General features: G+C 41.0%; 1 protein-coding gene across 2 annotated transcripts; it reads left to right on the top strand.

Moving 5' to 3' along the window:
• Positions 1-866: 866 nt before the first annotated feature.
• On the top strand, positions 867-17,046 carry LOC149820577 (homeobox protein LUMINIDEPENDENS-like). Of its 2 annotated transcripts, XM_089983288.1 has the most exons (14): positions 867-1,336; positions 4,810-4,837; positions 5,466-5,596; positions 7,469-7,821; positions 7,905-7,998; positions 8,084-8,177; positions 10,827-10,950; positions 11,033-11,084; positions 11,180-11,214; positions 11,311-11,396; positions 12,747-13,181; positions 14,985-15,556; positions 15,637-16,120; positions 16,217-16,874. In XM_089983288.1, exons 1-14 carry the CDS (start codon positions 1,136-1,138, stop codon positions 16,678-16,680), a joined length of 3,153 nt encoding a protein of 1,050 aa, XP_089839414.1. In that variant the 5' UTR covers positions 867-1,135; the 3' UTR covers positions 16,681-16,874. The 2 variants fall into 2 exon arrangements, with proteins under 2 accessions (XP_089839414.1, XP_089839413.1); XM_089983287.1 differs by having other exon boundaries at positions 15,637-17,046.
• Positions 17,047-17,458: the final 412 nt, after the last annotated feature.

The raw sequence follows: 17,458 nt of genomic DNA, 5'->3' as shown, positions 1-17,458 counted from the left end.
AGATAGTCCTACTCATGGTGTTAGAATAAGAAAATCACTCAAAGACCCAACAAAGACCATGAAGCATGCGATACACATGCTTACCGTATATGCCAGTTAAGTAATTTGATATACGCAAAGTAAGTTAGTCCTATTGAGAGACAATGGTTAATAACCAAGCCCATTGACACCCCCAATTGGGTTTGTATAATGGGGGGTTGTTGTTGCAAAGGAGGTGCTGACCGTGGTAGAGTCTGGTTGTCGTCCACTTGTAGGCAGGCTCGAGCAAATGGGACAGACAGGTTCTTGCTCATAAAAAGGCTGCCTCTCATAGATGTTAAAGGTGCACACCTTTAATGCCCCTTGCCCAAAATAAGCTTTAATAGATTGCGCATCTTGAATGGAAGGAGGACCTTGTCTCTTTCCCATTCAACCACTAAAGCCCAGTTAGTGCTAGGGTTGGAAAACAAGCCAAGTCACTAACAACTTAGCCTAGCCCATGTTCAGCTCAAAAAGAGCTCGTTCCAAACAGTAAAGTAGGCTGAACAAACTAAACACGAGCAATATGTGCTTAGATTGTATAAGCTCAATAAGTAATTGTACACATTTTTTAAATAATAGTGTAGAACAAATAATCAAATTGCAAATAATAGATTTAGAGACAAAATCTTATGGCTTATAGATTAGAAGCAATGCACTTGTTGGTCACTTGGACCTTGAACTCAGGTTGAACCAACCTTCAACATCTCGAGCCAAGTTTTCTGCTCGTTCGGCAGCCCTAGTTAAGTGCAAAACCCGTGGTACCGCTAGCGGTCAGGCCACGGGGCGCATCATAAATTCACAAAAAAGGTAGCGGGAGCTGCCATTCCGTCCAACTCAGACCGCTAGCGGCAACTCTTCCTCACCCGCCCCTCCATTTCTTCCCTCCTCTGCAAGCCCCCCGCCCTCTCTCCCTCTCTCTAGCCCACGAGCAATGGATTCCCTTCCCCTCTCTCTCAACGTCTTCTTCCCCGCATTGTCTCTGCGTCTTTCTTATCTAACATAGGGTTTCTTTCTCTCTTTCTATATAGTTCTTGTTTATTTGGCACGTCCAAACCCTAATGATCGCAAATTTCCACCGTTCTCTGGCCCGTGTCGAAGCTTCTGAGCCGGAGGAATGGAGCAGTCGAAGGAGAAGGAAAAGGAGATCACCGCGGAGCTCGAGGAATTGGGCATCGGGGAAGGGGCGACGGCGGAGTCGTTTCGGAGGCTCATGGACTCTCAGAGGGAGCTCTTCCACGCCCAGATTGAGCAGCTGCAGAGGATCGTCGTCACGCAATGCAAGCTCACCGGTGTCAATCCCTTGTCTCACGAAATGGTAGGGTTTTTTCAATCGCTTCATCGGTTTCGCGCCTCGTTTTTTTTTTTTTATTTATTTTTTCCGTTGTTTACCCGGCTTCGTCGCTAAGGAATCGGCGAAAGTTTCGTACTTCTGGACGTTTTTTGCGCGAATTCATGGTATCTTCTTGGACGGAATTTAAGGTTTTCTTCATAGATAAAGATGTTTCTGCAGGACGACTGGTGAAAAATGCTGTGGGTTCGGCTTAATTGTGTTATTTCGGGGTTTGTTTCGAAAGAGAGGGGTTGTGCATTGTGGAAGTTGGGTGAATTTGTCGCTAATGGTGGCGTGATCGGCGTTTTTTGGGATTTTTGTTGCATGCTTGGTGTTCGTTGTCACGGGAAAGTTGAATTTTAGTCGAGAGAAAGCCTTGAGAGGATGCGATTTGCACCGTGTAGAGCTGTTAATACCAACCACTTGTATGATTCGTGGTCTTGATGTCTCGTGTGCGAGCTAATTGTAGTCGCAATGGGCAGTGAATGCGTCCAAAGACCTTGATTCTTTATCTGACGATCGCATATGATGCATGATTAGTTGGACATTGTATTGGTTTTTTAGGTGAAGGTTCTTTTCTTTTGGGTTCTCCATTACTCTGCCTGTTTCCTCTTCTTCTCGCACGTTTCATGTTGTTTGTCATCCTGTTTTAATTTGTCTCGTCGTCCATATCGGTGATATCACTATGTGGATCGGTACCATTGTAATTATTAAGAAGGAAGATTCGTGATTTACTCTTCAAGATTTCATGAAAGAGTTGCCATTTGCTGGTATGGTGAATTTGAAATTTTGGGAAGGTCAAAAGATTAGTTAAATACTCCCCCTTTTCACATCGTCCATGGGTAAAGATAAGAGAAAGCATGTGCATGTGCACTGACATGCAGCTAGTGTGTTGTGTCTTTTAATCTGCTTTGCCTAAAGGCTCCTCTCTCTTCCTCTATTCCACACATTCTGCAGGGAGAGGTGGTCATGATGATGATGATCTCTATATGATGGCAATGATCATTGACAATGATAAATGGTAATTTTTCTGTTGCCATGAATCATGACAGTTTTCATCCATGCTGGTCACATTTGGTCCATGGTTCGTTGGATATGATCACACATACACATACAAGGAAAATGGCAACTAGACCTTTTTTCCTTTTAAATTTTTTTTTGCCTTTTCTTCTCATTTTATAGTCAAGTTGGAGAATAGCCCATGGTAGGATTCGAGCCTGAGACCTCTGCACTAAGACAGTGAGAATTTTATTGAATGGCATGCGATACCTCTATTTAATTTCATTATTTTCCGTGGTTAGAATGCCTAGTTCGGAGCTTTCCTTAATGTGTTCTCTGAATCTCTGTAACTTTCTCTGTTGATTTTGGAAATTCACCTTGTGGAAATGTTTCCTCATTGTTTAAATATAATAACTTTCTATTTCAGGCCCAATACCAAGAAACCATATGGCAAATGACATTTCTGCCTCTTGAAGCAATACGCTTGAAGGAACATCATAATCAAAATTGATAGTATTCTAACGTGTTCCTAATTACTTTATGTGAATTAGTTTTCACAAACGTTATTTTTATTTTGCTTAAGGGTAATAACTAGAGATCTCCAATGTAAATAGGAAACCATATGAACATGAAACCACACTTGTATAATGCTCTCATATGGATATAGGAGAGTGCAGGCTAATTATAGCTTCAAAACAATATGAAAACAGAAAAATTGAAAGAGGAGAAAGAGAAAAGAAACTTATCTCAGAATAAAAAAGGCAGAGCCAATGTTTCTGCAAAACTATGAGCATATGAATTGTATTTCTGCCATGTTCTCATATGAATGTACAAATACTCAATAGTGATGGTTTTAAAACAAGCAAAAATAAAATTTATGGAAACAGAAAAGTCAAAAGTGGAGGAAAGAAAAGGAAACCCATGCTCAAAGATGAAAAGGCGGAACTATAGAGAAGGAGAGCGTGAGAGGGGGATGGAGAGACCCTTTTCATGTGGATGGTTTCAAAAGGGGAAAATACCTGACAAGCTATGTCACATGGTGCGGGTGTGGGTACGGGGGTGCGGCAAAAATCTAAAAAATTATATATATATATATATATATATAAGTTGGCCATAAATGACCCTGGGTGTGTTGACTGCACCCAGGGTCAGGTTGACCACATCGGGTGCGGGTGCGACGCGGGTGCGACACCTAGTTGGAGAGTCCCTGTGACATAGCTGACAAGGATGGGTGAAGCATGCTTTCAGACCAGCAGTTCAGCAGGCAAGTATGCTGTTGAAGCCTAGGCCAAATCCAGCATTGTCAACTATACCAATTAAATACCAACCATCCAGATGTTCCAAGCATGGTTGGGCTGGAGTATAGTATGTACTATGGCTATACCTATTGTCATGGTACCTCTACCTTGGGCCACCACGTGATACTTGATGCAAATTTTGTAAACTTTTGGTTTACTTATTTAAAAAATGGGAAAAAGAGGGGGAAAGCTTTTGGGTTTGCATCATCCTACTTGAGAGTTCATGCTTTTAGCTATCCCATGGTTTGGCCACGTGGGAAACTGGAGGTAAGAATGTCTTCTAGGCAGCTTGGGCACTGGAAAAATGGGAAAAAATGGGAATCCATATGTTTGGACTAAAGCGGCTGATACACATTTGGATCAAGAAGAATGCTAGCTAATTCAGATGCTTTTGCCTTCCACACCAATGGTCCGGTGATATGTTCATATGATTTGGAGACTGCCTTCCTGGTGGCTTCAACTGGTTCCTTGTCACCTATGCTCTTGCATGTATGATTTTAAATGGACTGGGAATTCCTTGTTGCCAACATGTGAGGCTGTAGGTCGTGTGTTTCCGATGTTTAGCTTCTGTAAGGATGTGGTTTAGATTTGTTTCTTCCACAAAATCAATCAATCTTTTTTATAAATCAATCAATCTTTTTTATAGGTAAACACAAAATACTAAGTTCAGCATACCCATAAAGATGTCCAAACTAATCTAACAGGTGAAAATATTGGTGTTGTCTTTTTTGAGCTAATTAGCTATATAATTGACAAGAGACCAGTCTTGTGAAAAAGGAGTACTCATTGCACTCTTCTCTGTGGAATGCAGTTCCATAAAGGTAGTTACTGGCACATCTCATTTTTTTTGGAGGAACACATTCCATTTTCTAATTCCAGACAATAGTTACAATTTCAGCTTCCAGTTGTAGTCTTTAATAATATTATGTTCAACCTTGTGGTCAAGGGTTTGTGATAGAGGTTGCAAAGTGTCTGTTTTCTGTAAATGTTTATTTAGCACGGTTGCCATGGTGCATGCTATGGTTGGTGCTGGATCCTTATGTTTGCTCAATCAAAATATGTGTTTCACATATGCACTTTGCATGCTCACGTGTATCTTTTTACCATTTAATATGCAGTTTGTTGGAACTTACATTTATCTATAATTTTTGCCTTTTGCAGGCAGCTGGTGCACTGTCGATTAAAATAGGTGAGTCATGAAGGATGTTGACAGTTTTGCATTAGGTGTATTCCTCTAAACTTGTGCATCCAAGTCCAGCTTAATCCTAATTTAAGTCTGGCTGATTAGGTTTAAACTTTAAATTCAGACTCTGTCTTGGATTTAAAGTTTCTGAATTGAACTTAACCTGGTTAGGCTTACCTTTTTTAGCTGTCATTTATTTTACAGGATTGTTATGATTATACAATATAGACAGTTTCTTGCATAATATTTGGAAACACGGTTGCACTCCAGTAACTAATGAACAGTGAAGTCAATAGTTAAGTTTCCTTTTTTGAAGAAAGGAATTAATGATCTACTCATGGGCGAGTCCTTTCCTACATCATTTTCCATGGTGTACAAAGCATTTCTGTTATTCTTCACTTGGCGACTTATGTTTATATTGTACATCATGAAACAAGTCTTCACAAAAATTATGCATATATTTAGGTTCATGTGATTGTCTCTATTCCAAGTGTGTTCATCAGTTGCTCTTTGCATGTACCATTCTGATATTTAGTAGAGTTTTTGTCCTTTTTTGGGGTGCAGTTTAGGAACTTTATTCGTTTCTTGTTACAAAGTGCCCAAGTTTTGGTTCATCTGTACTTTTTATTGGCAGGAAAGAGATCAAAGGACTTGGTAAATCCTAAAGCAGTAAAGTATATGCAATCAGTTTTCTCTATTAAAGATAACATCACCAAGAAGGAGACACGTGAAATGGGTGTCCTTTGTGGAATAACTGTTACTCAAGTAGGTGTACTTTCTCTAATTGCTAATTGATTTGAAGGAAGTTCAGTTTATGCATTATATAGTGTTTCTTCTGCTATTATACCAGCTTGGTATGGTGGCATCAATGAGTCGCCACTTGATTTCAACTATAGAATATCACACTTCTATGTTTAGCATATTGTATTCCATAATAATTAAATGTGGAGAACTCAAATTATGCCTTGTGATGATGCAGTTCGGGCACTCCGTAACTTCGATGTTTTATTGGACCATGCCAAGCCTTGTTCTGGGTTTATGCGGGTCATGTTTTCCAGACTTATGGCCTCCAAATTTTCATATCTGGTTGAATGTTCTGCTGTGGATAAACTGTGTGGCCATGCCATGGGCTGCAGGATCTTGATATGTATGCATATCTTAAAGTCTTTGTTCAAGTGTATGTGATTTTGAGAAACTAATGCTTATTTAGATTTAAGTTCCTATAAAACTTTAATTTGATTCATAAATGGATGGCAAAGGTGGAAATTAAATTTTATATGCTAGTAGAGGAATGAAGGTGAACTACTCTTTTTGCCAATTTTTAAGCCTTTTTAAATGATGAAACCAGTGGTAGATGGAGGGCTAGAGTCTAGCATTAGCTATCTGACTGTTTGGTTCTGCATGTGATGAAGGCCAATTGACTTTACCATGTGGAATTAGACTCGTTGATAGTGTCATATTAAGAATATGTTCGCTGGGTGGTTAAGAAAGGAGAAGTGGAAAAAGATATCTTTTGGGGGTAATGAAAACCAGAAACTGGTAGACCTAAGAAAAATGAGATGATCTGGGGACCATTGATATGAACGTTTTGAACTTTCCATTCTGTAAAAAGGAAGTTTTGGTTTTCTTGCCATGAAAATATGTTGAAGGAAGTGGAGCCCAAGTTACATCTGGGAACAAGTAGAGATGTAAGTGGTACTTAGATAGGCCGTTGGTTGGCTGAAAGCCTGTTAGTCGTACATTGTCATATTGTCCCAGTTGTCCTCTAGTCTGTGGGATGACTGTTTTCTCTTTTGAAAGATAAACCTTTTATAGCTGCTTGAAGAATTAGATGGAGCTTTGGATGATTTGTGTTATAAAATGCCTTGACAAGCTCTGGATTTCTTTCTTATCAGAAAATCTGCCCTGCTTGGCAATCAATTAGAAAAGGGTTAAAACTGTTAAATACCACATTATCTACTTACTACTTTCTAGCTGTCCATTATCCTTCATATGAAAATGGTCATAATGGTAATAAGACTTTGGGCAATGGTGAAGATTGATCCTTCTTTCATCTCTGCCATTATTTAGCAAAAGACTGCCTTGTTAGTTGCTACTAGCTACTTTCATATCAGCTTGTTTATAAAGGCGAAGATTGAAATTTGTTGTTGCTGTTTGTTGTCCATCTTAGAAGATGTCATAGGTCTGTTCTTTTGAAACTTGAAAACATGTATCCGGATCTGTTAGCCTTCCTGATAGCAACTGCATATGGCTGGATACATTTCTGCACCCTGCCTAGTCTTTGTATGTCTTGCATTGTGCTTGTTGTTTTAGTTTGTTTGCCATGGATGCTTGTCCTAAGCTGGAAATTTCATTTGATAGGGGATTGATGAATTCTTGGTCAGATTGTTTGTTGGTTTTATTATTGCTTTTGGTTGCTGACTTCTCATTGTTTAGACTTAACTGAAAGTTTTCTAACACTATTACTTAGTAAAGTCAAGAATGAAAGTTATCATGAGTGGCTTTGGTCATTAAGTAGCATTACATGCTCACTTATGAAAAACCCACCTTCCCCACTCTGTCTTTGAATCTTGAGTTGCAATCATGGTTTCTAAATCATAGAAATTGCAGCCAATCCTAAACTTCCTATCTTTGCAGGTTAAAGAGTTCTTTGCTGGTCAGCGCTCAAAAGTTAGGCGGTTTATCAGGGTATCACGTGAAGAGGCAGTTAGATTTAATTCATCTAGATCAAATCCTGATGGGCAGCCAACCAATTTTGAGCATGATGTTTCTCAACCTGCTCAAGTTTCTGAGCCGTCTTCTGAACTCACTATTGTTGAAGCCAACCCCTCTTGTTCGCCACAAGAGGAGACAATACCAGGAATTGAACCTTCTGACAAAAATTTCGTTGAGAATATTTTCTCTTTAATGAGGAAAGAAGATACATTTTCTGGCCAGGTGAAGCTGATGGAGTGGATCTTGCAAATACAAAATTCAGCAGTGCTGCATTGGTACTGGTGCTATCTATTTTTCAATTATCATATTTCATGCTGTACAATGTTCTATCATGTTGATGGTTTCATATCACTGGCAGGTTTCTAACTAAAGGATGTATAACAATATTAGGGGAATGGTTGAGCGTGGCAGCATCTGAAGAGCAGACAACTGTTCTTGTTATCATATTGAAGGTTACTTGCATTTGGTGCATTTGTTTAGTTAGATTCATTAAACATGTTATTGTTATCGTGATAGTTGAGTAAGATGGCTGTACAGGTTCTTTGTCATCTACCACTGCACAAAGCTTTGCCAGTACAAATGTCTACCATATTGCAGATTGTTAACAGACTTAGGTTTTACCGAACATCAGGTATTGTTGATTATTCTCAGTCCTGAATAGCACGTTTTGTTTATATTTTGTAGTCAACTATTGACTGTCAGCAGTATTTAATTTGGTGCCGAGGATGATGTTGCAACATCCTATAAGTCTCTTCTTGGGACTCTTGCATCGGGATGGGAACATCATTTCCATGTGTTGCCAAAATATGTTGTTAAGCTGCGGTGCTGAGGATGGAGTTTCCAAACACATTCTCTTGTGATTGGTGTTGAAATGTGGTGTTGGGGCTGCCAACTCCATTCCGAATGCAGGGTTTTGGCAACAGTGGACCACTGCTCCCAAACAGCCGAGAGCTTTGCGGAAACTGCAACACACCTATTAAAGGCTCCCAAACAGAGCCTAAATTATGTCAGACCACATATTTCCATGACTTGTGGTATCAAAAATTTTAGTTTTACACTTCTGCCAGTTGTAGCTTTTCAATTTTTCTATTTTCTTGACGTCAAGTTGTCTTCGTGATGTCACTGTGTGACTGTAGTGTTGTGGTCCAAGGAATGATAGACTCGAGTAGTTGAAAGTGGTCTGCACCAAGTATGAGAAAAATCATTAGAAAACTGGTGGGATCTTTTAAGTAGTGCCTTCTTTCTTTCTTTTTTTTGCTCCAAGAGGGTTTGGCTTAATGGGATGGAGCCTAGGCTGCTAGGCAGGCGGTCTAGGTTCAAATCCCATTGGTGTCACCCCTTGCTCAAGCTGAAATGTGGAGACTCCTTGGGAGCAAGGCTGTCAGGACAGCAACCATAATTACGGCAGGTAGAGCCAGTGCGACCAGGTCTCTGATCCTGGAGGCAGTTTCTCCATGTAAATATTAATTTTTTTCCCTCATAAAAGCGAGTACAACTGAACTAGGTATTTTCGGTGCTCTTTTTGCAAATCTATCCCTGTTCAGCATGGTCCATTTACTGGGAATCGACTGTTGAATCATGCTTTTCCGACAAAAAACATGATTTTTTTTATGCTTGAATACTTGTGAAAATTCTAAGCCATTAATTTTCAAGTCTTCAAAAATCCTGCTTGTGCATCGTAATCAAATGATTCAAAGATCCTGTTCTTTTAAAACCAAGCACGTAGTTCACATCCTGTCAGATTTAAGGAAAAAAAAAAGAAAAACTGAAAATTCTTGGTTCACACTTTAAATCTCATATTCTAGTGGCTATATATATGACTCATTTGAATTGGGGAGCACAAACAGTGCAGAATATTTTGGTCTAATCCATGTCAAACCTGAGAGAGAGAGAGAGAGAGAGAGAGAGAGAGAGAGAGAGAGAGAGAGAGAGAGAGAGAGAGAGAGAGAGAGAGAGAGAGAGAGAGAGAGAGAGTTGTAAAGTCGTTTAGGGGATGGGGAACAACAAATGCTCGCTCATGCTCACTGGCGCTCATTTAATTAAATGATAGAAGCTTGAGCACAAGCTTTAAGATAATTTAGAGCTTAATAAGCTTGTTTAAAGTTAAGTAAAATGGTAAAATCAAGCTTGCTCATGGAATAGATGGGATGAGTTTAAGCTAACTTTGATCTCACCATCAGCGGATGTAGTTTGTATGACGGTACCTGACCTGACTGAAAGCTGAATACCCAGGTATTGGCATAAAAATGCTGGTCCGTGTACTATTTGGGTTACCTCTAATGTGACCAGCTTTGGATATTCAATTCAACTTGGCTTTATTTGATTATTTTGCAAGTGTTTGTAGGTGAACACATATTTAGATGCTCTTTAAATTTATGGGTTAGATTTGGGCGTCCATTTTCTGAACTCAACATTATAAGACTGACTACTTGTTAATTGTGCGGGTTCTAGTGCATGTTGACGGGTCAGATATCCACCACCAACAGCCCTAAGAACTCAATAAGCTTGTTTAGGTTGCAAGTAAAAATGAGCAGGGAGGTGTTGCTGTTGGTGCCTTTATCTCTGGCCTTTGGCATGAGTTAGTTTGGGTTGAGCCACACATCTAGAAATCCAGTTTAATATGTTTTGCCTTTTCATGAACTCGATATGTTTGCTTTAGAAAATCATCCATCTATAGGTTTTAAAATTTTAATCTATCTACAATTTGGTATGATTTTACTAGAGAGATCTCAAGGATAATTTCTTGGTTTTCCAAAATTCGGACTTTCAATATGCTGAATGTTAGAGGTTTGTCCTTCTAATTTTAAGTACAAATAATGTAGGAAAAGTGAATTCAGTTTGCAGTTCAATAAGGCTGGGGCAAGTATGGCCTCTGTTCTAAATCCATCACCTTGTCCTTGGTCCATCATTGCGGGCCCATGAAGGGCCTGGTCCTGGTTCTCATGTTCACATGATGGGTCAGTTTCGGTTGACATTCTGCTGGTTCAAATTCGCTTCTTGATCATCTGTAATGATATACTGCCATTCTACTGTGGAGCATTTCTATTCTGCACGTTATGCATCCCTAAGAGGGGTATTTGGATGCACCAACTTATATGGAAAAGCAGAATAGTCTGGTTATTTTATTATGCCCAACAATGCTGCTTGTTCCACTTTTTTCCATCCGTTTGTATGCTTCAAGGCAATCCCAAAAGTTTTCACACTCTGAGCTTCTCTTTTCTTTTTCATTTCCTCAATGTCCGTTCTTGACCATTTGAAACTCATTTAATTTGAAGATCAGACATATCAAACAAGGCAAGGATTCTTTTAGCAAGATGGAGCAAATTATTTGTGAGGAGCCAAGCCTGTAAGAGACCCGCCTCCGGCTCACCTGACATTGAGAAAGAGAAATTAAGAATGCAGAGGTCCTATATTTCTTCACTATGTTTGGTTTAAGCTTTTCTTCTGCTGCACCACTACTAACGATGATCAATGCTTCTCCTGCAGGATCAGTGAACTCCTCAAAAATGAATCATGGCAGTCAAAGATTGATATTACCGTATGTGTTCTTGAGCCTTCTACTCTGCCAACTTCCTTATGAAACTGCTAAAAATTGATAATTACTTTACATTTTTCTTTTATTTTGGTTTGCAGGATGATATCCTTGCTTTGACATCAGAAACTGTGGGGTACTTGCCTAATTTTCTTTTCTTTATTTTTCACACATACACACAGAGAATGGAAATTAAAGTTTCCTTGCGCTCCCCGCCTTGTTTTTCATTCAGGAAATCAGAGCCTGCACACTCTCTAAAGCTGCTTACAGACTCCTGTGATGATTCCAGTAGGAAACCTAGTCGGAGCATTTCTTCACGTATCCTGCACCTTCAACATGAAGTTTGTTGTAAATCCAAGGGAAGAACAATTGTTTCATTGCGCGTGCTAACAAAGTTAAGCATTTACTCAAATCTTTGAAAGCAAAGGGTGTCACCATGGGTAGTTGGGTTCATGCTAGTGTTCTGTTGTCAAATTATTATTAATCCAAAAGAGCAGATCCTGTGATTGGACCAAGTACCTTGAAAGGTACTCAGTGGGGGATGCATGGCATCCACTCAGCCGAGTACTGGATCTGCTCTCCCATTTTGGTCCCCTAATGAACCAACCATAGGATACTGCGTCAAAAATCTCATGGTATGTTCTTCAAGCAAGGGGGATTTAGGTGGGTTATGTACTAATAGAACTGATGGGATAAGTCCACAAGGGCTCCACTCATCTGGTAGGGGTGACTTGTGAATGTCACCAAGTTGTCGGAACATCACAAGTTTGAAACCCACAGGCGGCGGTCCCTTGCCTCAAGGTCGAACTGGGTGTACTCCTTGGTGGGCAAGGGGGCACCTCAAGGGTTTTACCAACTGGAGGCCAACCACTGTGCAGTCAGTGATGGGGGTGGGTTGGTTTCCCTTGGATCATCCCAAAGAAAAAAAAAACTGATGAGATAAAGTGCTTAATTTGATAAGAAACTGTTATGGGTGCTTGGGGATTGTTTAACAAGAGATTAGCCACCAAAGCTACCATTAGGGGACGTTTGAAAGTCTTGAATATCAGATTCAAGGATCTGAGGTGGGATGGTGTAAATGAGATGAAGCACAGATCCTCTGATCTGAGAAAGGGGAGGGGGGTTGGGGTTGGATCTCAAATCCAAGGATCTCCCTGGGATTTGAGATACTTCCCCTGGTGGTCCAAGCTAATAATGGTACTTCAACAGAAAATGTAGTCTCTAAGTATCCACTATGCAATATATGTGCAGCCATATGATGCACATATACAACTGTGGCATGCATATTATAATTGATTCTGGATGGGCGTAGGGCTTCTGCTGTGTTAGGTGACAAAATGATCTTACATAAAATTCTAGGCCAGAGTTGCTGATGCAAATGCATATATAAACAAGGTTTTTTCAATGTTATGAACACATACAAGCTTCTATAAGTTGCTGAAGATAATGGTGCAATTCTTCTATGGATATTAACATACTGAATTGATACCTGTTTAGGCTTATTGGTTGTCTAAAAATAAAAGGTGATTCCTGTGCTGTCAAATAAACAACCCCTAATTTGTTGATTTGAGAGATGAAGAGCAACAAGAACTTCCAAAGGTATTTCTAACAATGGAAATCTTTAATTGAGGATCTGTGCATGAGTGCGGGCTCCTTAACCAGTTTCAGAAACAAGAGGAAAAAGGAAAGTGTTGCTGGTAGAGCAGCCTGGTCGGGCTAATTCTGGGAGGAACTCACAGGTCACAAGGGTGGTGCAGGCGCGGCCGATATCTGCTGATGATATACAGAAAGCAAAGATGCGAGCAAGCTTCTTGCAGAGCAAGCACAACAAAGATGGTCCTCCCAATGGAACTAAATTTTCCACAAACAAAGATAATATTCTTTCTCAAACCAGCAAGCTGGTGCAGAAATCGGATGAAGCAGTTCGATCTGTAGAGGGTGAAAAGAAACCTGCTAAAGCCACTTCCAAAGCCTCAGAATCTCCAACAGGACCTGCTTTAATTCAAGATCAGACTGTTCAAGAAGATTCAAGAACCAGCAATGGTGATGTTTCCTTGACGCAAAGGCTACAACCTACCAAAATTCCATGGCGGAGACCCCCAGGTAATATTTGGTTCTGTTGTTTTCTCATGTCTTTTTCTAGTTTTCTTAGTTTAATCTGGACATAAGAGGTCACCAAGTTGATGGGACATCACAAGTTCAAAACCCACGGGAGGCATCCCTTGCAGCAAGGTCGAGGCTGGGTATACTCCCTGGTGGGATAGGGAGACCTCAAGAGTTTTACCAATCTGAGACCTGCCCATGTGTGATAGGTGCTGGGGGGGTTTTCCCTTGACCTAGCCACAAAAAGAAAGGTGGTTAATAAGAGTTTAATGCTTGTTCTTTGGAAATTAGCGATGATTTACAGAACCATTGAATTACATTCAAGTCTGTCAAAAAACATAACTTTCCGACATTGCAGTAAAAAATTAATGATGATGTCATCATCACCTTCTCCCATTGTTTCTTCTCGTGTAGAACTCTGATGCATTTCAGGTCTGCTTCATTTCTCTGAGGCATTCTGTGATTTAATAAAAGATATAAAACCAGATGCTGTACTTTTTCAAGGATGTTTACCGTCGTCAGCATACTGAAACCACGCATCCTGTTTGTTCAAAAGCCAGACCCCACATCGCCACTATATTAACCTCTCGTTGAATGTCTTCAAATACCTTTTTTGAATTACCATGATAGAATTAATAATCAGAAGAAATGGATTTAAAAGAAAAAAGCTGTATGAATAGGTTATAGTAGGTGTAAATGTAATGCATTGTCAAGTCATTGACAAATGAGGAGCATTCCTTATTATGGTGCCGGTAATATAAATTTCTCTGTTTATTTTAAATGTCAATAAAATAGTTCTGATATTTGTTACAACATCGATTCATGGGTAAGGAACCCTTGGTGGAAAGATGTAATATTTTTTTTTCATTTTTTTTTTTGCACATCTGACCCTCTGGATGTGATCTACATATTGTTTAGTAGAAACTGACCTTTGGATCATGTTTTTCTAATGTGTATTTCAGATTTTATGAGGGTTGAAAAATCAACGGCCTACAATGTACCAAATTTTCAAACCTTAAAAAACATATTTTTACATTAAAAAACTATGATCCAAGAGTCAATTCCTACCATTTTGACCATGTTGAACACATCTGTGTTGTCAGTTTTGGTCAAAACAGCCTCCCCTTATTAGTTCCAACTAGGGTAGGGCGTTCCTTGCCCACAAGGGTAGCAAATGCTATCCCTAAATTCACTGTAAATCTATATGGAAAGGGGTGTGTAATTTGGTCGTTTTGTGAAGTAAAACAGAACTTTAATGCTGTTATCCTGTGTGTGGTTTCCCCATTAATTAAAAAAAAACAGAACCTTAAATATGTCTCCCTTGTTTTCTTTTCTTGGAGTATACATGAGCCTAATATTCTCATCAAGTCTTGATCCCTTTTCATGGTGTTAGCAGATCCCCACCATGATATGCATGGATTCAGCATGTTGGTATCAGGTAAAATCACATTGCACAAATGCAGTGTGCTGCCGCACCTGATCACCATCCATCTGCTATTGAGCCCCACTCTGACAGGTTGTACAACAGAAGACGGAGGGTGATCAGGTGCAGCGGCACATTGCATGTGCAATGTGATTGTACCTGGGCCTGCCTCGGATTCAGCTGGTGTTATCTCCATATCATGCAATGTTTCAACAATAGTGGTGGTTGCAAAGCCCCCATGAAAGAACAATGTCCAAAGCATTAAGCAAGAAGCTTTTTAAAGCACAGAATTCCTTTTTGATTACTAGAACAGCTAAACGGTTGTAGGAAAATGTATTCCCAATCATCCTTTGAGACTTCAATTTTTGTACACGATGCAGAGATGAGGATCAATTGCCTATGGAGAGTTGGAGCAGGAGGGAAGAGCAAAGAGGTAGAGGTCCAGACTCAACGTCTGATGAGGGAGAGGGAGACGGTCTACCGGAAAATCCAAGACATTCCGTCCAATCCCAAGGAACCATGGGATATTGAGATAGACTTCGATGACAGCTTGACACTGGAAGTCCCGGTTGAACAATTGCCGTCTGGTGGTGAGTCGCCGGTCGACACCAGGCTTCCATCTTCCTCTGAAGAAAGAGACATTGCTACGACTTCTGAGTCTGTAGTCTCTGCAAATACAAATGCTCTTGTTTCTAGCATCAGTGCAGCACCAGACATGGAGTTGCTAGCTGTCCTTCTCAAGAACCCAGAGCTAGTCTTTGCGCTGACCTCTTGCCAGGGCAAGAACATCAGCAAGGAAGAGACGGTTGCGTTGCTCGACCTACTCAAGACTAGTAATGCTGGCTTTGTTGGTGTTCTGAATGGATTGACTGGAAACAGTTCTGGACCACTGGTAGCTAAGCCGGAAATCCCGCCTGTTCCACCAAATGATGTACCATCTGCTTCATTGATGGTGAGTTGGGTGAGGTTTGTTCTGTTTCAGTTGCACTTTGTGTATAGTTATGCACTCTAAAAATGATTTATGATGTGCAGCCAAACAGTTGGAGATCAGAACCGTTAGCGTGGGATGGTCTTATAAAGACTTCACCTTTAGAGAGAACCCTAGATGTGTCTCCTTCACTGGCCGTTCCACGATCTCTGCATGCCCAAGTGGGTTTGATGGTCCAGCAGACTCCATTAACCAACTCACTGCTGCCACAAACGTCTGCCTCTGTTTCAACAATGCAACATCAAATTTTACCTGCTGGAACGCTTCTGCAGCGAGCCACAGCTGCATTGCCATCACCGGCTGAGCAAAGTCCGGCCCCTGCGAATCCTGCTTTGCAACTGCCTGGCAGTATCCTGCCGGTTCTTCAGATCCCCAATGCTAACTTGTCGATTAAATCAGCTCCTGCTTCAAGCTTGCCTTTACAACATATTCCACAGATTGCGTCTTCCACAACTTTACATGTCAGTGCAAGCAGACGCAATCACAATTTGAACATGTCTCCAAAACCGTCGGCCTCTTCAAATTTAGGTAAGGAGATGCCGGCTACACAACCACTGCTGACTCTACTACCGGCACCACCAGCATTGATACCTGAGCCTCTGTCTGTTCCACCACTGTTGCCAGGATGGGGACCGGGAATCAGCAATCCGGGTGTCCCTGCAGTCGATCACTACAAGAATGGTGGGAAGCAGTCCACACCAACCAATGCTGGAATTAGGCCTGGCGACAAATCAGCAGGAAGTGTTCCTGGTCTGGTGTGGGATCAAGATGTCCCGGTGAGCCGGAATAGCTACAACACTTTGCCACAAGTTCAGCGGCAACCAATGTGGTCAGAACCAGGAGGATTTCTCCGGGCTGCCGAAGGTGTTGACGAGTTTCCAGGCGAGCCTGAGTTTGAAACATGGAGCCCAGAGAGGAGCCCCCCTCCACCTGTGGCGATTAACTATGGTCCTCATGGCCGTCAGCAGTGGGCCGGCCCCACGAGTGGGTCGAGCCGAGAGCGTCGGCGTGGCTGGCGCCACCGTAATCGCAGCGGTAGGCCTTGGCACAACCATAGTCATGGTAACAAGAGGGACCGGAGGCGCTAGGGCAGTGTAATAAGAGGGGACGGAGATACTAGAACAAGATTGAGATGATGCCGTGAGTCTCCGGGGGATGGTGCCCTGGTTGATTTTCCAGTTCTCTCTCCCTCTCTCTTTCTGTGTGTGTGTGTGTGGGGAGGGTGTGGAAGTTAGGGATGGGTGTTGTATACCTAGGGGTATGTAGGTGAGCCGTTAGATTTTATAATTTTCACTCTTTTTCCTTTATTTATTCCATATTTAGGGCGAAGGGGGGGAGAGGGACTAGCGTCCTAGTTTTTGAATTTATAATTTGCAACATTTAAAAATGCTGTTGGTGGCCCACTGCTGCTGCTGTGGATAGGTCATAATTTTAAGGGAGTTTATATTAGGGGCATGCCAAACTCTGCCATTAGAAGGTCTTGATCCGACTAGTGCAACCCCAAGCTTCGAATGATTTGGGTTGGTGTCAGTGGCAAACAGCTGTTAAACTCTAACCATGACATTCCTCAAGGACTTTACGTGTAGGTGATTGATGAAAAATGATATCTTGACCTGTTGCCATAGGGGTGTCTCGGGTTTGGTTCTAACCCAGGTGAAACCAGACCTGGCCTCAATTTTTGGATATGGTATCAGGTCTGGACCTGAGTCTAATGAGACCCACCATAAGAGAAACCATACCCAGATCTGATAATAACTACTTGAACCAGGGGTTATACCCACTAAAACAATATTTTATTATTATTATTTTTACATTAAAAAATTGTGAGTCTTAATCGAAACTCTGGCCTGCTATAAAATTTCGCAA

This window comes from Nuphar pumila, chromosome 12 (genome assembly GCF_984573655.1).
Source record: "Nuphar pumila chromosome 12, dmNupPumi1.hap1.1, whole genome shotgun sequence".
Lineage (NCBI taxonomy): Eukaryota > Viridiplantae > Streptophyta > Magnoliopsida > Nymphaeales > Nymphaeaceae > Nuphar > Nuphar pumila.
Note: the sequence above shows the minus strand (reverse complement) of the source record. Positions and strands in the feature narration are given on the sequence as shown.

Excerpts from the sequence above, each read along its gene's own strand:
- LOC149820577 (XM_089983287.1), top strand. The coding sequence starts at position 1,136 with ATGGAGCAGTCGAAGGAGAAGGAAAAGGAGATCACCGCGGAGCTCGAG. Across the intron at positions 7,822-7,904 it reads AATTCAGCAGTGCTGCATTG|GTTTCTAACTAAAGGATGTA; the intron begins GTACTGGTGCTA and ends TATCACTGGCAG. Across the intron at positions 13,182-14,984 it reads TCCATGGCGGAGACCCCCAG|AGATGAGGATCAATTGCCTA; the intron begins GTAATATTTGGT and ends TACACGATGCAG.